Raw genomic sequence first — 12,751 nt, forward strand, 5'->3', positions numbered from 1 at the left:
TGGATCTATCATGGATATATAGCATTTTTATCAAATTTGCAAGTAGCAACACTGAAAGGAGAGCAAATGTGTTAGATGATAGAATCAGAATCCAAAGAAATCTGATAATGGCAAACTTGGGCACACCTGACATGCAACCAGCATGGTTCCCCATCCATGTGACTTGGGTCCAAAGGATCTGAGAAGTGTCTCCTGGAGAAGACTTTGAGGTATGAGGGCAGGCACCCAAAAGCTGACTTCAAATACTGGAGGGTAGATTAACTATCTTGTGAAGGTATCCAAAAAACTGTCTGAGGACTGTTGGATAGGAGCTAAAGGGAGGCAATTTGGGACACAGTGTAAATAGCATGTCATTGCAACGGGTTGAGTGACTGTTGCAACTGTTTCAGATAGGAGGTAAGTTACTGGTGACCAACATGGTTACTTCCAAGGTTCAAATCCTCTGGCTACACTAAGCCCTGTGGTTGTGTCACCTCATCGGCACTTGATCAAAGTTGACCCACCTACTGTTTTGCTTGTGGAACTTTAAGCTATAGCGAAAAAAATGGCTTCCACTTCCTGTCTAAGAATATGAGCCCTTAGAAAAGGGAGGTAAGAATAATACTTGAGGTTGCAAATAGGTGCTAAAAGCATAATTTATTTATTTTTTTGTAGAAAAAGCTCACAGTCTGGATTAATAGAGCCACCGTCTGGATGGTTATACAGTACACACAAATGCTAACACTTCTAATTGGTGGGATTATATGTAATTGGCTTGAATAAATTTAAAGTGATAAAAGTATTAAGGGCATGGATTGGGACATATGCATTTATATGTATTCCTTATTGTATTAGTCAGCTCAAGCTACCATAACAAAAATATCATAGACTGTGTGGCTTAAACAGAAATTTACTTTCTCACAATTCTGGATGCTAAAAGTTCCAGATCAAGGTCCTGCAGGGCTCTCTTCCTGCCTTGCAGACAGCTGCCTTCTCACTATGTCCTCACATGGCAGTGATCTCTCTCTCTCTCTCTCTCTCTCTCAATCGCTCTCTCTCTCTCTCTCTCTCAATCATTCTCTCTCTCTCTCCCTCTTTCTCTCACTCTTCCTCTTCCTCTTAAGGCTGCAGTCCTGTTGGATTAGAACCTGACCCTTTTGACCTTATTTAATCTGAATTACTTCCTAAAGAACCTACTTCTAGATATAATCACACTGTGGGTTAGGGCTTCAATATACAAACTTGGGGGTACACAATTCAGTCCATAGCACTTATGTTCATCGTGAACACCAAAAATGCTTGGTTCATAAGAGAGCAAATTCTATTCACATAAGAACCAAACCAGAAGCTCTCTACTACAGGTCATTAGCAGGTATTAGATACGAGTTTATGCTCCACAGAAGGCATATTGTGTTTAGTACAGTGCATGTTAGCAAGTGCCTTTGGCCCCTTCCCCATCCAACCCCAGCCTTGGGTGTCCCCTTCCATTAAGTTGAAAAATACTTTCCAAAAGGCAAGAGCTCTCCACTTTAATATTCATCTTGAGCAGATCACTTCAGACCTTGTATTTTCATTTCTTCATTCTGAGATAAGGGGGTTAGTCCACATGACTTCCCTTCCCAAGATTCTCTAACTCTGTGATTCCAACTCTAAAGAAATAGCACCTAGCATGCCCAAGTCAGGACTCACTAGACCTGGAGAGAAGTAAATATTTCCCACGTGAATAATCTGCTAAAACAGTTTTCCTTCAACCATTCTGTTTGGCTGAAAAGTACATCCTTGTGTACTTTTCATTCCATAGAAGACCACCAAGAGTCAACCACAGGAGTCTCAAGATAATGATTATATTGGTTACTTTATTACTACATTAGAAATGCAAATAAACTGTGAAAAGCTGCAAAAGCATGCAACTTCATGAAGATTATCAAGCAATGGAAGCACCCATCATAGCAGGTTAAAACAGGCCTATCCAGTATAGGATGCAAGAACTACATACACAAAGGTCATCAATGGTGAGATTATTGACAGCATTTGCCATCTGGAACATATGCACCAATGTTAAGTTTAAAAATGAATTTAAGGAAACATTGGCTACCTCTGACTTCTTAGCCAGGGAACATAGGTGAGAAGATATCAGAAGACGCCTAAAATCTCTACAAACACATGGGTTTACAAAAAACAAGCCTAAAATCAAGACTCTCAGGTAATGTTGAAATCTGCTGTTGGGAGGCGATCCCCATTTTATGATGTTTGAACACACTCTTTCTCTTGCTGAATAGCTGGTAAGACAAACAAACACAAAAATCATTAGCCGTATGTACCTAAGATTAAGTTCAGTTTCTTTCAAAAGAGCTCCTTGCTAAGTCATTGAAGTCTGCATACATGCCTTAAATTTAGAATGCCAAGGCATTAACTACAAATCCTCACATTAGGGTGTGTGCATGTATGTGTGTATGTTAACTACCTGAATATTCACTACATTCTATAACTGTGGAGGATTTTCTCCCATTTGAGAGATAGAGATATGCTGTTGCCATTTTTTCATAGATGATTCAAGACTGAGATATGAAGCAATTTCTTAGGATTTATCTATCCATATACAACTAGGAAGTTATACCTTTTCAGACAATTTTGACTAATTTTGGAACTCTCAAAGCTAACAAGACAAAAAGTTCCCCTCAACTTTTGCAAATACACTTGGAGTTTCTCCAGAAGGCTGTATTTCTGGAGGGCAAAACTCATCACTTATCCCTTGAGTCTGCGAGCCCTATGTGCACCCAATATCTAAACTTGTTCATTGTCTTTATCTCATCATCAGGTAGAGGAGGCCAAAACTGCAAAGTTTGCACGGATCTTTAGGTATAAGACCACTGACCCAAACTGATGGATGCAGAAAAATGTCTAATAAGCACAAAGTGAACAAAACTAAGATTTTTCTAGTGCTAAATCCAATATTCCAAGATTGATTTTTAAGGTGGTTTTTAGTAATTTTCCAACAAGAAACTAGTTTTCCCCGTGAGAATACTTATATAACAATAGAAATGATATTGATGTTGTTTTTTTTTTTTTTTTTTTTTTTTGGACAGATTGCTGTCACCAGGTGGATCATGGCCAATCTCCACTGCAACCCGCCCGGTTCACCCATTCTCTGCCCCCTCTGATACTGGACTACAGGCCCCCACCACCCGGCTAATTTTTTGTATTTTATAGAGACAGGTTTCACCATGGCTCGATCTTCTGACCTCATGATCCCCTCGGCCTCCAAATCTGGAGCCCAGCCTGATGTTTTTAACTGTTACATTAAATACCATGGTACTCTTAATTATTGCTTACTTTGTGGCAAAAATTTACTAGAAGATAGGTTTATTTACTGAACCTATTAACTTTCTCTACTGTTTGTTTCCACTAGAACCCCCCATGACTTACTTTCCTTTGAGGGAAGAGTATTTTTTTCTTCAGTATTAGTTTTCTTCAGTTTTGACCTGTCAAACTTCTCCACTTCCGACAAGTCTGGCTTATCACTCATCTTGACTAGAAGATAGCCTGAAAAGAATAAACAATTTTAAGAAAACTTACCTGGCAGAACTATCTTCGGACTAAGGGGTTACAAGCAAAAATTTTCACATTTCATATCAATGTATATTCTACCCGCTCATTTTCAACAGAAAAACAGCAACAGATCTAAGGAAAGTTATATTTTTGTTAGAATAATTTTAACTCCACATCATTAGCCCATTTTTGATAGGCAGTAAATGCCGTTGGATCAGAACGCACCAGAAACCAAGATGCTCCAGAAACCCAGAGCCACAGTATGTCTGACTCTAAAATCACAGCAAGGGTAAAATGGAGGTGATAGAAGCACAAGAGCAGACAGGGATAGAATAAAAAATAAAGACTGGCTTTAACCAGTTAATGATTTTGTAACAGGGGATAGCACTATTTGAGCATCTTTACTTTCTATTAAATTTCTTTTGTTTTTTGGCATTTTTTTTTTTTTTAGGAGACGGGGAGCAGCACAAAAAAAAAAAAGAGTGGCATAAGTTGTACTAATTTCTTTCTATTTTGAATGCCCAAAGACGACAGTACATTAAGGCTTTACAATACACGTCTCATAATAGCTCCTTGTGGCATTGGTTTATAAACATTGTAAGAAGGGACAGCTAACTAGGATCAAACCCAGGACTTCAGCAGAATGGGATAAACCAAATAAAAGTGAGCCTTGTTTCACCACGTTTTCTCTGCAAAGAGAGAGGCAAGGAGATGAGGCTTAGAGGTGCATGGCTGTGGACCTGAGGAAATGCCTGGTGCCCTGTGAGCGTCCCGAGTTTGTCCAGAAGAGACAATAGGATATCCCAGAAATTGGAGGGCAGAGTTCTCATTTGCAAGCCCAGCCCCACCCCCGTGGAGTAAGATACTATGTCTAGTGCTTGGGGTAGAATGGAGAGGCCCCCAAGCAGCCAGAAGTGCCGAACATGCCTCCATTCCGTCGAGGTTACCCTAAGACCCTCCTCTGCCAAGCCATCAGACGCCAAGCTCAGAGCTGGGAAACTGGAACTAACAAATAATAGCAGGGCCAGGCGCATAGGCCAGTCTGTCAAGAGCAGTTTGCATACTTTTTCAAATAACTATTAGCGTTTTCTGGCGCCCAGCCTAACGGCCACGGGAGGGGAAGGAACGAGAACCCAGCCCCAGAGGGCCCATTCCGGGTGTCCCCCAAACTCCTCATGCTCTAAGCCTCCGACCTGCAGCTACTGCGGACAGGCCCCTTTAAGGGTCCGCGTTCCCCGCCTCCCAACCCCGGGGCCTTGTTTCCAGGGACCGGCCCCCAGGAGGGCTCGGCATCGCTCGCAGAAGGCGACCCTCCTGGAAGACAAAGGCGCGGACTCGCTTGGCCGGGCGGCGGTGCAGACGCGAAGCGCCAGCCCCAACCCCGGCTCCTCCGGCTCCCGAAGGCGCGGCATCCCCCGCCTCGCAACCCTGACGCCTTCGTATCCCCATGGTCCTCTGGCTCCTGCGAGGCCGCAGGTCCTCACCTGAAAGCTTGAAGACTCGTGAAAGGCTGTCCGCGGGGCTGAGACCCAGGTTCGCTCCGGACCAGGTTAGCGTTCCCGCGCAGAGCCCTGCAGTGCTAAGCCCCCCAGCAGGCCCCGCCCCAGCCCTCTCTGATTGGCCAAAGGTTTCCGGGCTCGCCCCCCGCCGCCCCCTTCCCCTCCTCCGCTTGAGCGTCCAGAGCCTGCGTCCACCCTCTCCTCTAGGATCAGGGGCTTGGTGAAGTCAGAGCCGACCCCGCCTCCCCAGGCCCCACCTCCCAGGCCTCTTCCACTGCTTTAGCCCTGAGGGTCCACATTCCCTTCATCCTGACTACACTCACTCTTTCATAATAACAGAGGCCTCTGCAATAAGCAGACACATCTTGCCCAGTGAGCTTAGAACATCTGGAACTCCGAGGTCCAAGCTGAATGACCGGTATTTAGGCTCTTTCGGCTTTTTATAGCCATTGGGCCCAAGGATGCTGTGACAACCTAACAGTAGGTTGGAAGTGGGGCTCGGCGTTGTCTGCTCTAATCCTTGGCCAGGTCGTGGAGTAGGGGTGCTCGTGGTGAGTGTGGGTGGTTCAGGGCCATTCACCTCTACAACTGGACATTTCTGTGACAGTAGTGCTCTCCTGTGAAATGTAAAAGTCACATTTGCAGCTTTCTCGGCCACTGAACACGATAGCAGTTTATAATAATCACAGAACAACTGAGGCTATTCACCTTTATATCCCTAATCCCTAGCACTTTGACCCACAAGACACATTGGTTGTGGAGATGTCTATAGATTGAAGTAATAAATACGTGACGGGGGGATGTTTTGGACAATAGCACCACCCAGTGTCTGTTGGAAGAGAAAATTGAGGATTCGGTATTTACTTCAAAGGACTAAACGTTCAAGATCATTTTCTGGATACTCAACCAGAACCTTAGAGCGTTAAGGTAAGATGGAGGTAGAACTATGTCTTTAGCTTGCACCCCATGTGTGGTGGTATATATCTATATAGATCAAAAGTCACTCTTTCCACAAGGATTTCTCAAGCCTTCCCCAGCTTACTTCATTCCCTTTTCTTTGCTTTTGTAACACTTTGTGTTAATTTGAGAATTGTGTATGTTTGTTGGAGAAACTTTTAAAACAGAAAGATATACTCATTCAACAAGTAATATCCATTGAGTACCTACAATGTTCCTGGCATTAAATATAATAAACACCAGTGTTTTCACTACACAGATTTCAATGTTGTTAACATTTAGGTATACTTACTTTGTCTTTCTTTTAAGGACTAAAAGCGTTACAGAAAAAATTGAGGTTTCCTTGACCTTCACTTCATTTCCATTCCCCTTCCCACTTCCCCAGGGATAGTCCTATCCTGAATGTGATGTGTAGCTTTCAGCCTATTTTTCTGTCATTACAGATCAATGTGATTTCTGTTTCCAGGAGTAAAATGAAGCATTGTTTGAACAAGTGATCCAAGGCTAAGACCACACCCCTTACTTCACTTGGGGTTGACAGGAAGCTCCAGACAACCACTCCTCCATAGCCCAAACCTCAAAATCCTGCCACCCTGGTCTGCCTTGAATCATTAGAACTTATCTAATGATGACATTTATCTCCATTGGTGCCAGTCACCCCAAGACACCCTTCAACTCCTATATTCTAACTGCCATAAGATTGTGTCCACATCCCCTCTTTAGTTCACTTTTCTCACCGCTCCTCTACTAATAAAACACAATACACCCTCGGTAATTCCTCCATATTTTAAGCCTCTTCTCTGAATTTCCCCTTCCATGAGGATTCTACATCCCCTGAAGCCCACTCATGAGGAGCAGATGAATTTTCACTCCTACCACCACTGTACCACAGATCCTAAAGCTTATGTAAGTGACTTTGCTGCTTCTCATTGCTGTCTTTAGATAGCAATTCCCCTCCCACCCCCCTAAAAACTTCCAGCTTTTGACAACTTATGTCATTGACTAGCCTTTGTTGTTGTCATATAACAAATTTCAACTACTCCCGGCAGGGCGCGGTGGCTCACGCCTGTAATCCCAGCACTGTGGGAGGCCGAGGTGGGTGGATCACGAGGTCAGGAGATCGAGACCATCCTGGCTAACATGGTGAAACCCCGTCTCTACTAAAAATACAAAAAAAAATTAGCCGGGCGTGGTGGTGGGAGCCTGTAGTCCCAGCTACTCTGGAGGCTAAGGCAGGAGAATGGCGTGAACCCGGGAGGCGGAGCTTGCAGTGAGCAGAGATAGCACCACTGCACTCCAGCCTGGGAGACAGAGTGAGACTCCGTCTCAAAAAAAATAAAAAATAAAAAAATAAAAATAAATAAAAATAAAAAATAAAAAAATAAAAAATAAAAATTCAACTATTCCCCATTCATTTTTCAAAAATTTTAACTCCTACGACACAGTCATTCTCAAAGGTAGTTGTCCTACTTTAATTCTTGGTACGTTCAAGAATGATAATTCTGACAAACTGGCCTTTTCAGTTCCTTGAACATTTCTCCCCCATAACATCGTCCTCAACTCCACCTCAGTTACTCACACAGCCATAGTCTAGCCCTTGTCACTATAATTATGGGAACCCCTCCATCATCTCAATTTTAAACATCCCTCTTTCTGACCATACCCTCCTCTCTTTTCAGCTAACTCATTTTGGACCTTACTTTCTTTTGGTCTCCCCAGAATCTCCAATGCATTGATCTTATCAGATTTTCACTATCTCTTCTTCCCTTTATTGTATTCTCTCCCCTCCTTCCCTAGCTCAAATGTCATGTTCAGTCTTTACAATCACTTATCTACATATACCCTCCACTGTCCTGCCTTTTCAGTTTGTATTGCTTCATAGGAAAAATAACAACTCTGGCTAAATTCAACTACACTTCAACAAGCCTGAGCCTACAAAGAGAAATCTGGCCAAAGGAAAATACATAACTACATGACTCATTTCAATTTAAATTCGTGACTGTTAACTTAAATCAGACTCTTAATGTTAATAGGCACTCATTCTTTAGACCTTCTGGCCCTTAACTTTCTGACTATTTTAACTTACTACTTCATAGCTTCTCTCCCATCAAACTCTCTATACCACCTCTCCATCCCAACTCTTCTCTCGCTTTATATTTACACTAGAAAAGTGTATCCCTCAGAAGAACACTTCCACAGACCCTGTATTAGTCAGGGTTCTCTAGAGGGACAGAACTAATAGGATATATGTATATGAAAGGGAGTTTATTAAAGAGAATTGACCCACATGATCACAAAGTGAAGTCCCACAATAGGCCATCTGCAAGCTGAGGAGCAAGGAAACCAGTAGTGACTCAGTCTGAGTCCCAAAACCTCAAAAGTAGGGAAGCCAACAGTTCAGCCTTTGGTCTGTGGCCGAAGGCCTGAGAGCCCCTGGCAAACCGCTAGTATAAGTCCAAGAGTCCAAGAGCCGAAGAACTTGGAGTCTGATGTTAGAGGGCAGGAAGCATCTAGCAAGGGAGAAAGATGAAGGCCAGAAGACTCAGCAAGTCTGCTCATTCCACTTTCTGCCTGCTTTTTCTAGCCACGCTGGCAGCCAGTCGGATGGTGCCCACCCAGATTGAGGGTGGGTCTGCCTCTCCGAGTCCACTGACTCAAATGTTAATCGCCTCTGGCAACACCCTCACAGACACACCCAGAAACAGTATTTTGCATCCTTCAATCCAATCAAGTTGACACTTAATATTAACCATCACGGAACCCTACCACCACATCACTTCACCTACCTGCACCTGCGTACATATATATGACTTTCCTGTTGATATCATACATGAAATTTCCAGACTCCTGTCTAAAAGTTCCCCTCCTTTCCCACTAGATCTCTTTCTCTCAAACCAATTCAATGACGTTGCTACCATCTTTCTCTCCGTTATGTCCAGCATCATCAATATTGTACTCTCTACTGTATCGTTTCTCTCAGGATACAATTGTACTCTTATTTCTTATCTATCTACCTATCTGTCTATACACACATTATTATATATGTGTATATGTTTATATATCTACACACATTCTTTTTATGTGTACATATTCTTGACTTCAATCCTCCTATCTACCATTACCCCATTTCTTTGTTCCCCTTTGATGGAAATCTTTTACAGTTACATATGATATATGTTTTCATGTTCAATGTAAGGCATTATTTGAACCAGGACTCCTGATCTAAGACCACAATCCTCTAGGCTTTCTATCTACATCAATCTAGCATCAAGAAGGATCCCCCAAAAATCATCCTTCCTTATCCTCCATTTTCTCTGTCTATTTTATTTCTCATTCCCTCTGTTCCAGGTGTGGCCTCCCTCTTATTCCTCAGACAAGCCATGCTCACTATTGTGTTAGGGCCTTTACAATATCTATTCTGTATGTCAAGAAAGTTATTTCCTCAGATATCCAGTGTGACTACTCTGTCATCCTCCTTTAACAGTTGCCTATTTCTAATTTTTCTTCTCTTGGTCTCTCTTGAACATATTCCAATCAGGTATTCACCTCTTCCACTCAACTGAAATTACTTTTGTCAAGGACACAAATGGCTTTCACATGGCTCAATACAATGGTCAATTCTTAATCCCTCATTTTGAACTATCAGCAGCATTTGGCATAGTTGATGAGTGGGTTCTTCTCACTTCACTTACATCGCATGGCTTCCAGGACACTGCACTCTCCTATTTTCTCCATCCTCACTAGCTCTTCCTCTTCTCCCAGACCTGTTTAAATGGGAGTGACCCAGGACTCAGTCCCTGTTCTTCTACTCATTTCTATCTACACTTCCCTGGTGGTATCTCCCAGTCTAATAGCTATAGAAAACATTTTTATGTTAACAATTTCTATATTCATGTCTGCAGGCCAGATCTGCATCCTAAACTCCAGTCTGATATATACAACTGCCTACTCAGCACCTCTCCTCAGATGTCTTATAGACATCTCAAACGCAAAATGTCATACACTAAACTACTAATCTTTTCTCCAAAACCCACTCCTCCTACAGCCTTCCCCATCTCAATTGATGGCAACTCCATCATCCATATGGTCATGTCAAAAATCTTGATATCATCCTCAATTCCTCCCTTTCTTTTACACTACACATCCAATCCATCAGGAAATTATTTTGGCTGCACTCAAAATGCATCGAAAATCCAACCACTTATCGCCATTTGTATGCATAAAGTCTAATCCACCATCATATCTCATCTGGATAACTGGAGTAGTTTTTGGCAGATCTCTCTACTTCAGCTCTTGCTCCCTATTTTTTGTATTCTCAACATAGAACCTAAAGTGATTATTTTAAAAATGTAAGTCAAATCATGGTGCTCCTCTACTCAAAGTCCTGCAAAGGCACCTTATTCTCCTCAGAGTTAGATCCAAAGTTCCTAAAAAAACCCACATTTTCTGGCTCACCATCATTTCTCTGACCCTTCTATCTACTCTCTTCCTCACTCACTTTGCCCCATCCATGGCCTCTTTACTATTCCTAAAGACCAATGACACTATGAAGAAACTGCATCAACTAGTGTGCAAAATAACCAGATAGCATCATGATGACAGGATCAAATTCACAAATAACAATATTAACCTTAAATGTAAATGAGCTAAATGCCCCAATTAAAAGACACAGACTGGCAAATTGGATAAAAGGTCAAGAAGCATTGGTGTATTGTATTCAGGAAACACATCTCACGTGCAAAGACACACATAGGTTCAAAATAAATGGATGGAGGAAAATTTACCAAGCAAATGGAAAGCAAAAAAAGCAGGGGTTATAATCCTAGTCTCTGACAAAACAGACTTGAAACCAACAAAGATCAGAAAAGACAAAGAAGAACATTATATAATGGTAAAGTGATCAATTCAACAAGAAAAGCTAACTATTCTAAAAATATATCCACCAATACAGGAGCACCTAGATTCATAAAACAAGTTCTTAGAGACCTACAAAGAGACTTATACTCCCACACAATAATAGTGGGAAACATTAACACTGCACTGTCAATATTAGACATATCAACGAGACAGAAAATTAACAAAGTTATTCAGGATTTGAACTCAGCTCTGGATCAAGTGGACCTGATAGACATCTACAGAACTCTCCATCTCAAATCAACAGAATATACATTCTTCTCAGTGCTGCATGGCACTTATTCAAAAATTGACCAGATAATTGGAAGTAAAACACTCCTCAGCAAATGCAAAAGAACAAACAGTCTCTCAGACCAGAGTGCAATCAAATTGGAACTCAGGATTAAGAAACTCACTCAAAACCACACAACTACATGGAAATTGAACAACCTGCTCCTGAATGACTCCAGGTAAATAATGAAATTCAGGCAGAAATCAAGAAGCTCTTTGAAACCAACTTGAACAAAGAGACAATGTACCAGAATCTCTGGGACACAGCTAAAGCAGTGTTAAGAGGGAAATTTATAGCACTAACTGTCCATGTCAGAAAGCTAGAAAGATCTCAAATCGATACCCTAACATCACAACTCAAAGAGCTAGAGAAGCAAGAGCAAACAAACCCCAGAGCTAGCAGAAGACAAGAAATAACTAAGATCAGAGAAGAACTGAAGGAGATAGAGACACGAAAAACCCTTCAAAATAATCAATGATTCCAGGAGCTGGTTTTTTGGAAAAAAAAAAAAAAAAACACAGATAGACCACTAGCTAGAAAAATAAAGAAGAAAAGAGAGAAGAATCAAATAGACACAATAAAAGAATGATAAAGGGGATATCACTACTATGATAAGAGAAGTACGAACTACCATCAGAGAATACTATAAACACTTCTATGCAAATAAACTAGAAAATCCAGAAGAAATGGATAAATTCCGGGAGACATACACTCTCCCAAGACTAAACCAGGAAGAATTTGAATCTCTGAATAGTTCAATAAAAAGTTCTGTAGTTGAGGCAGTAATTAATAACCTACCAACCAAAAAAAAAAAAACCCGGGACCAGACGGATTCACAGCAGAATTCTACGAGAGGTACAAAGAGGAGCTGATACCATTCCTTCTGAAACTATCCAAACAATTGAAAAGGAGGGCCTCCTCCCTGACTCATTTTATGAAGCCAGCATCATCATGATACCAAAACCTGGCAGAGACACAACAAAGAAAGAAAACTTTAGGCCAATATCCCTGATGAACATCGATGCAAAAATCCTCAATAAAATACTGGCAAACCGAATCCAGCAGCACATCAAAAGCTTATCCACCACAATCAAGTCGGCTTCATCCCTGAAATGCAAGGCTGGTTCAATATATGCAAATCAATAAATGTAATCCATCACATAAACAGAACCAATGAAAAAAACTACAGGACTATCTCAATAGATGCAGAAAAGGCCTTTGATAAAATTAAACATCCCTTCATGTTGAAAACTCTCAATAAACTAGGTATCCATAAAACATATCTCAAAATAATAAGAGCTATTTATGACAAACCCACAGCCAATATCATACTGAATGGTCAAAAGCTGAAAGCATTCCCTTTGAAAACTGGCACAAGACAAGGATGTCCTCTCTCACCATTCCTATTTAACATAGTATTGGAAGTTCTGGCCAGGGCAACCAGGCAAGATAAAGAAATAAGGGTATTCAAATAGGAAGAGAGAGGGCCGGGCGCGGTGGCTCACGCTTGTAATCCCAGCACTTTGGGAGGCCGAGGCGGGCGGATCACGAGGTCAGGAGATCGAGACCACGGTGAAACCCC

The 12,751-nt window shown here is 41.7% G+C and overlaps 1 protein-coding gene across 2 annotated transcripts in view; it reads right to left on the reverse strand.

Moving 5' to 3' along the window:
* Window positions 1–1,815: 1,815 nt before the first annotated feature.
* Window positions 1,816–12,751, reverse strand: part of TMSB15A (thymosin beta 15A) — an 80,317-nt gene continuing 69,381 nt past the window's right edge. Inside the window, exons 1-3 of one of the 2 annotated variants that reach the window (XM_032757332.2) lie at window positions 5,013–5,086; window positions 3,406–3,522; window positions 1,816–2,258 (exon numbers count right to left, since the gene is read on the reverse strand). In XM_032757332.2, the coding sequence (XP_032613223.1) occupies window positions 2,221–2,258; window positions 3,406–3,505 (138 nt within the window). In that variant the 5' untranslated portion in view covers window positions 3,506–3,522; window positions 5,013–5,086 and the 3' untranslated portion in view covers window positions 1,816–2,220. Of the gene's footprint in view, window positions 2,259–3,405; window positions 3,523–5,012; window positions 5,087–12,751 lie in introns of those variants that run through there. The other variant, XM_058441291.1, reaches the window with a different exon arrangement.

Source organism: Hylobates moloch, unplaced genomic scaffold, assembly GCF_009828535.3.
Source record: "Hylobates moloch isolate HMO894 unplaced genomic scaffold, HMol_V3 SCAFFOLD_7, whole genome shotgun sequence".
NCBI classification, from domain to species: domain Eukaryota; kingdom Metazoa; phylum Chordata; class Mammalia; order Primates; family Hylobatidae; genus Hylobates; species Hylobates moloch.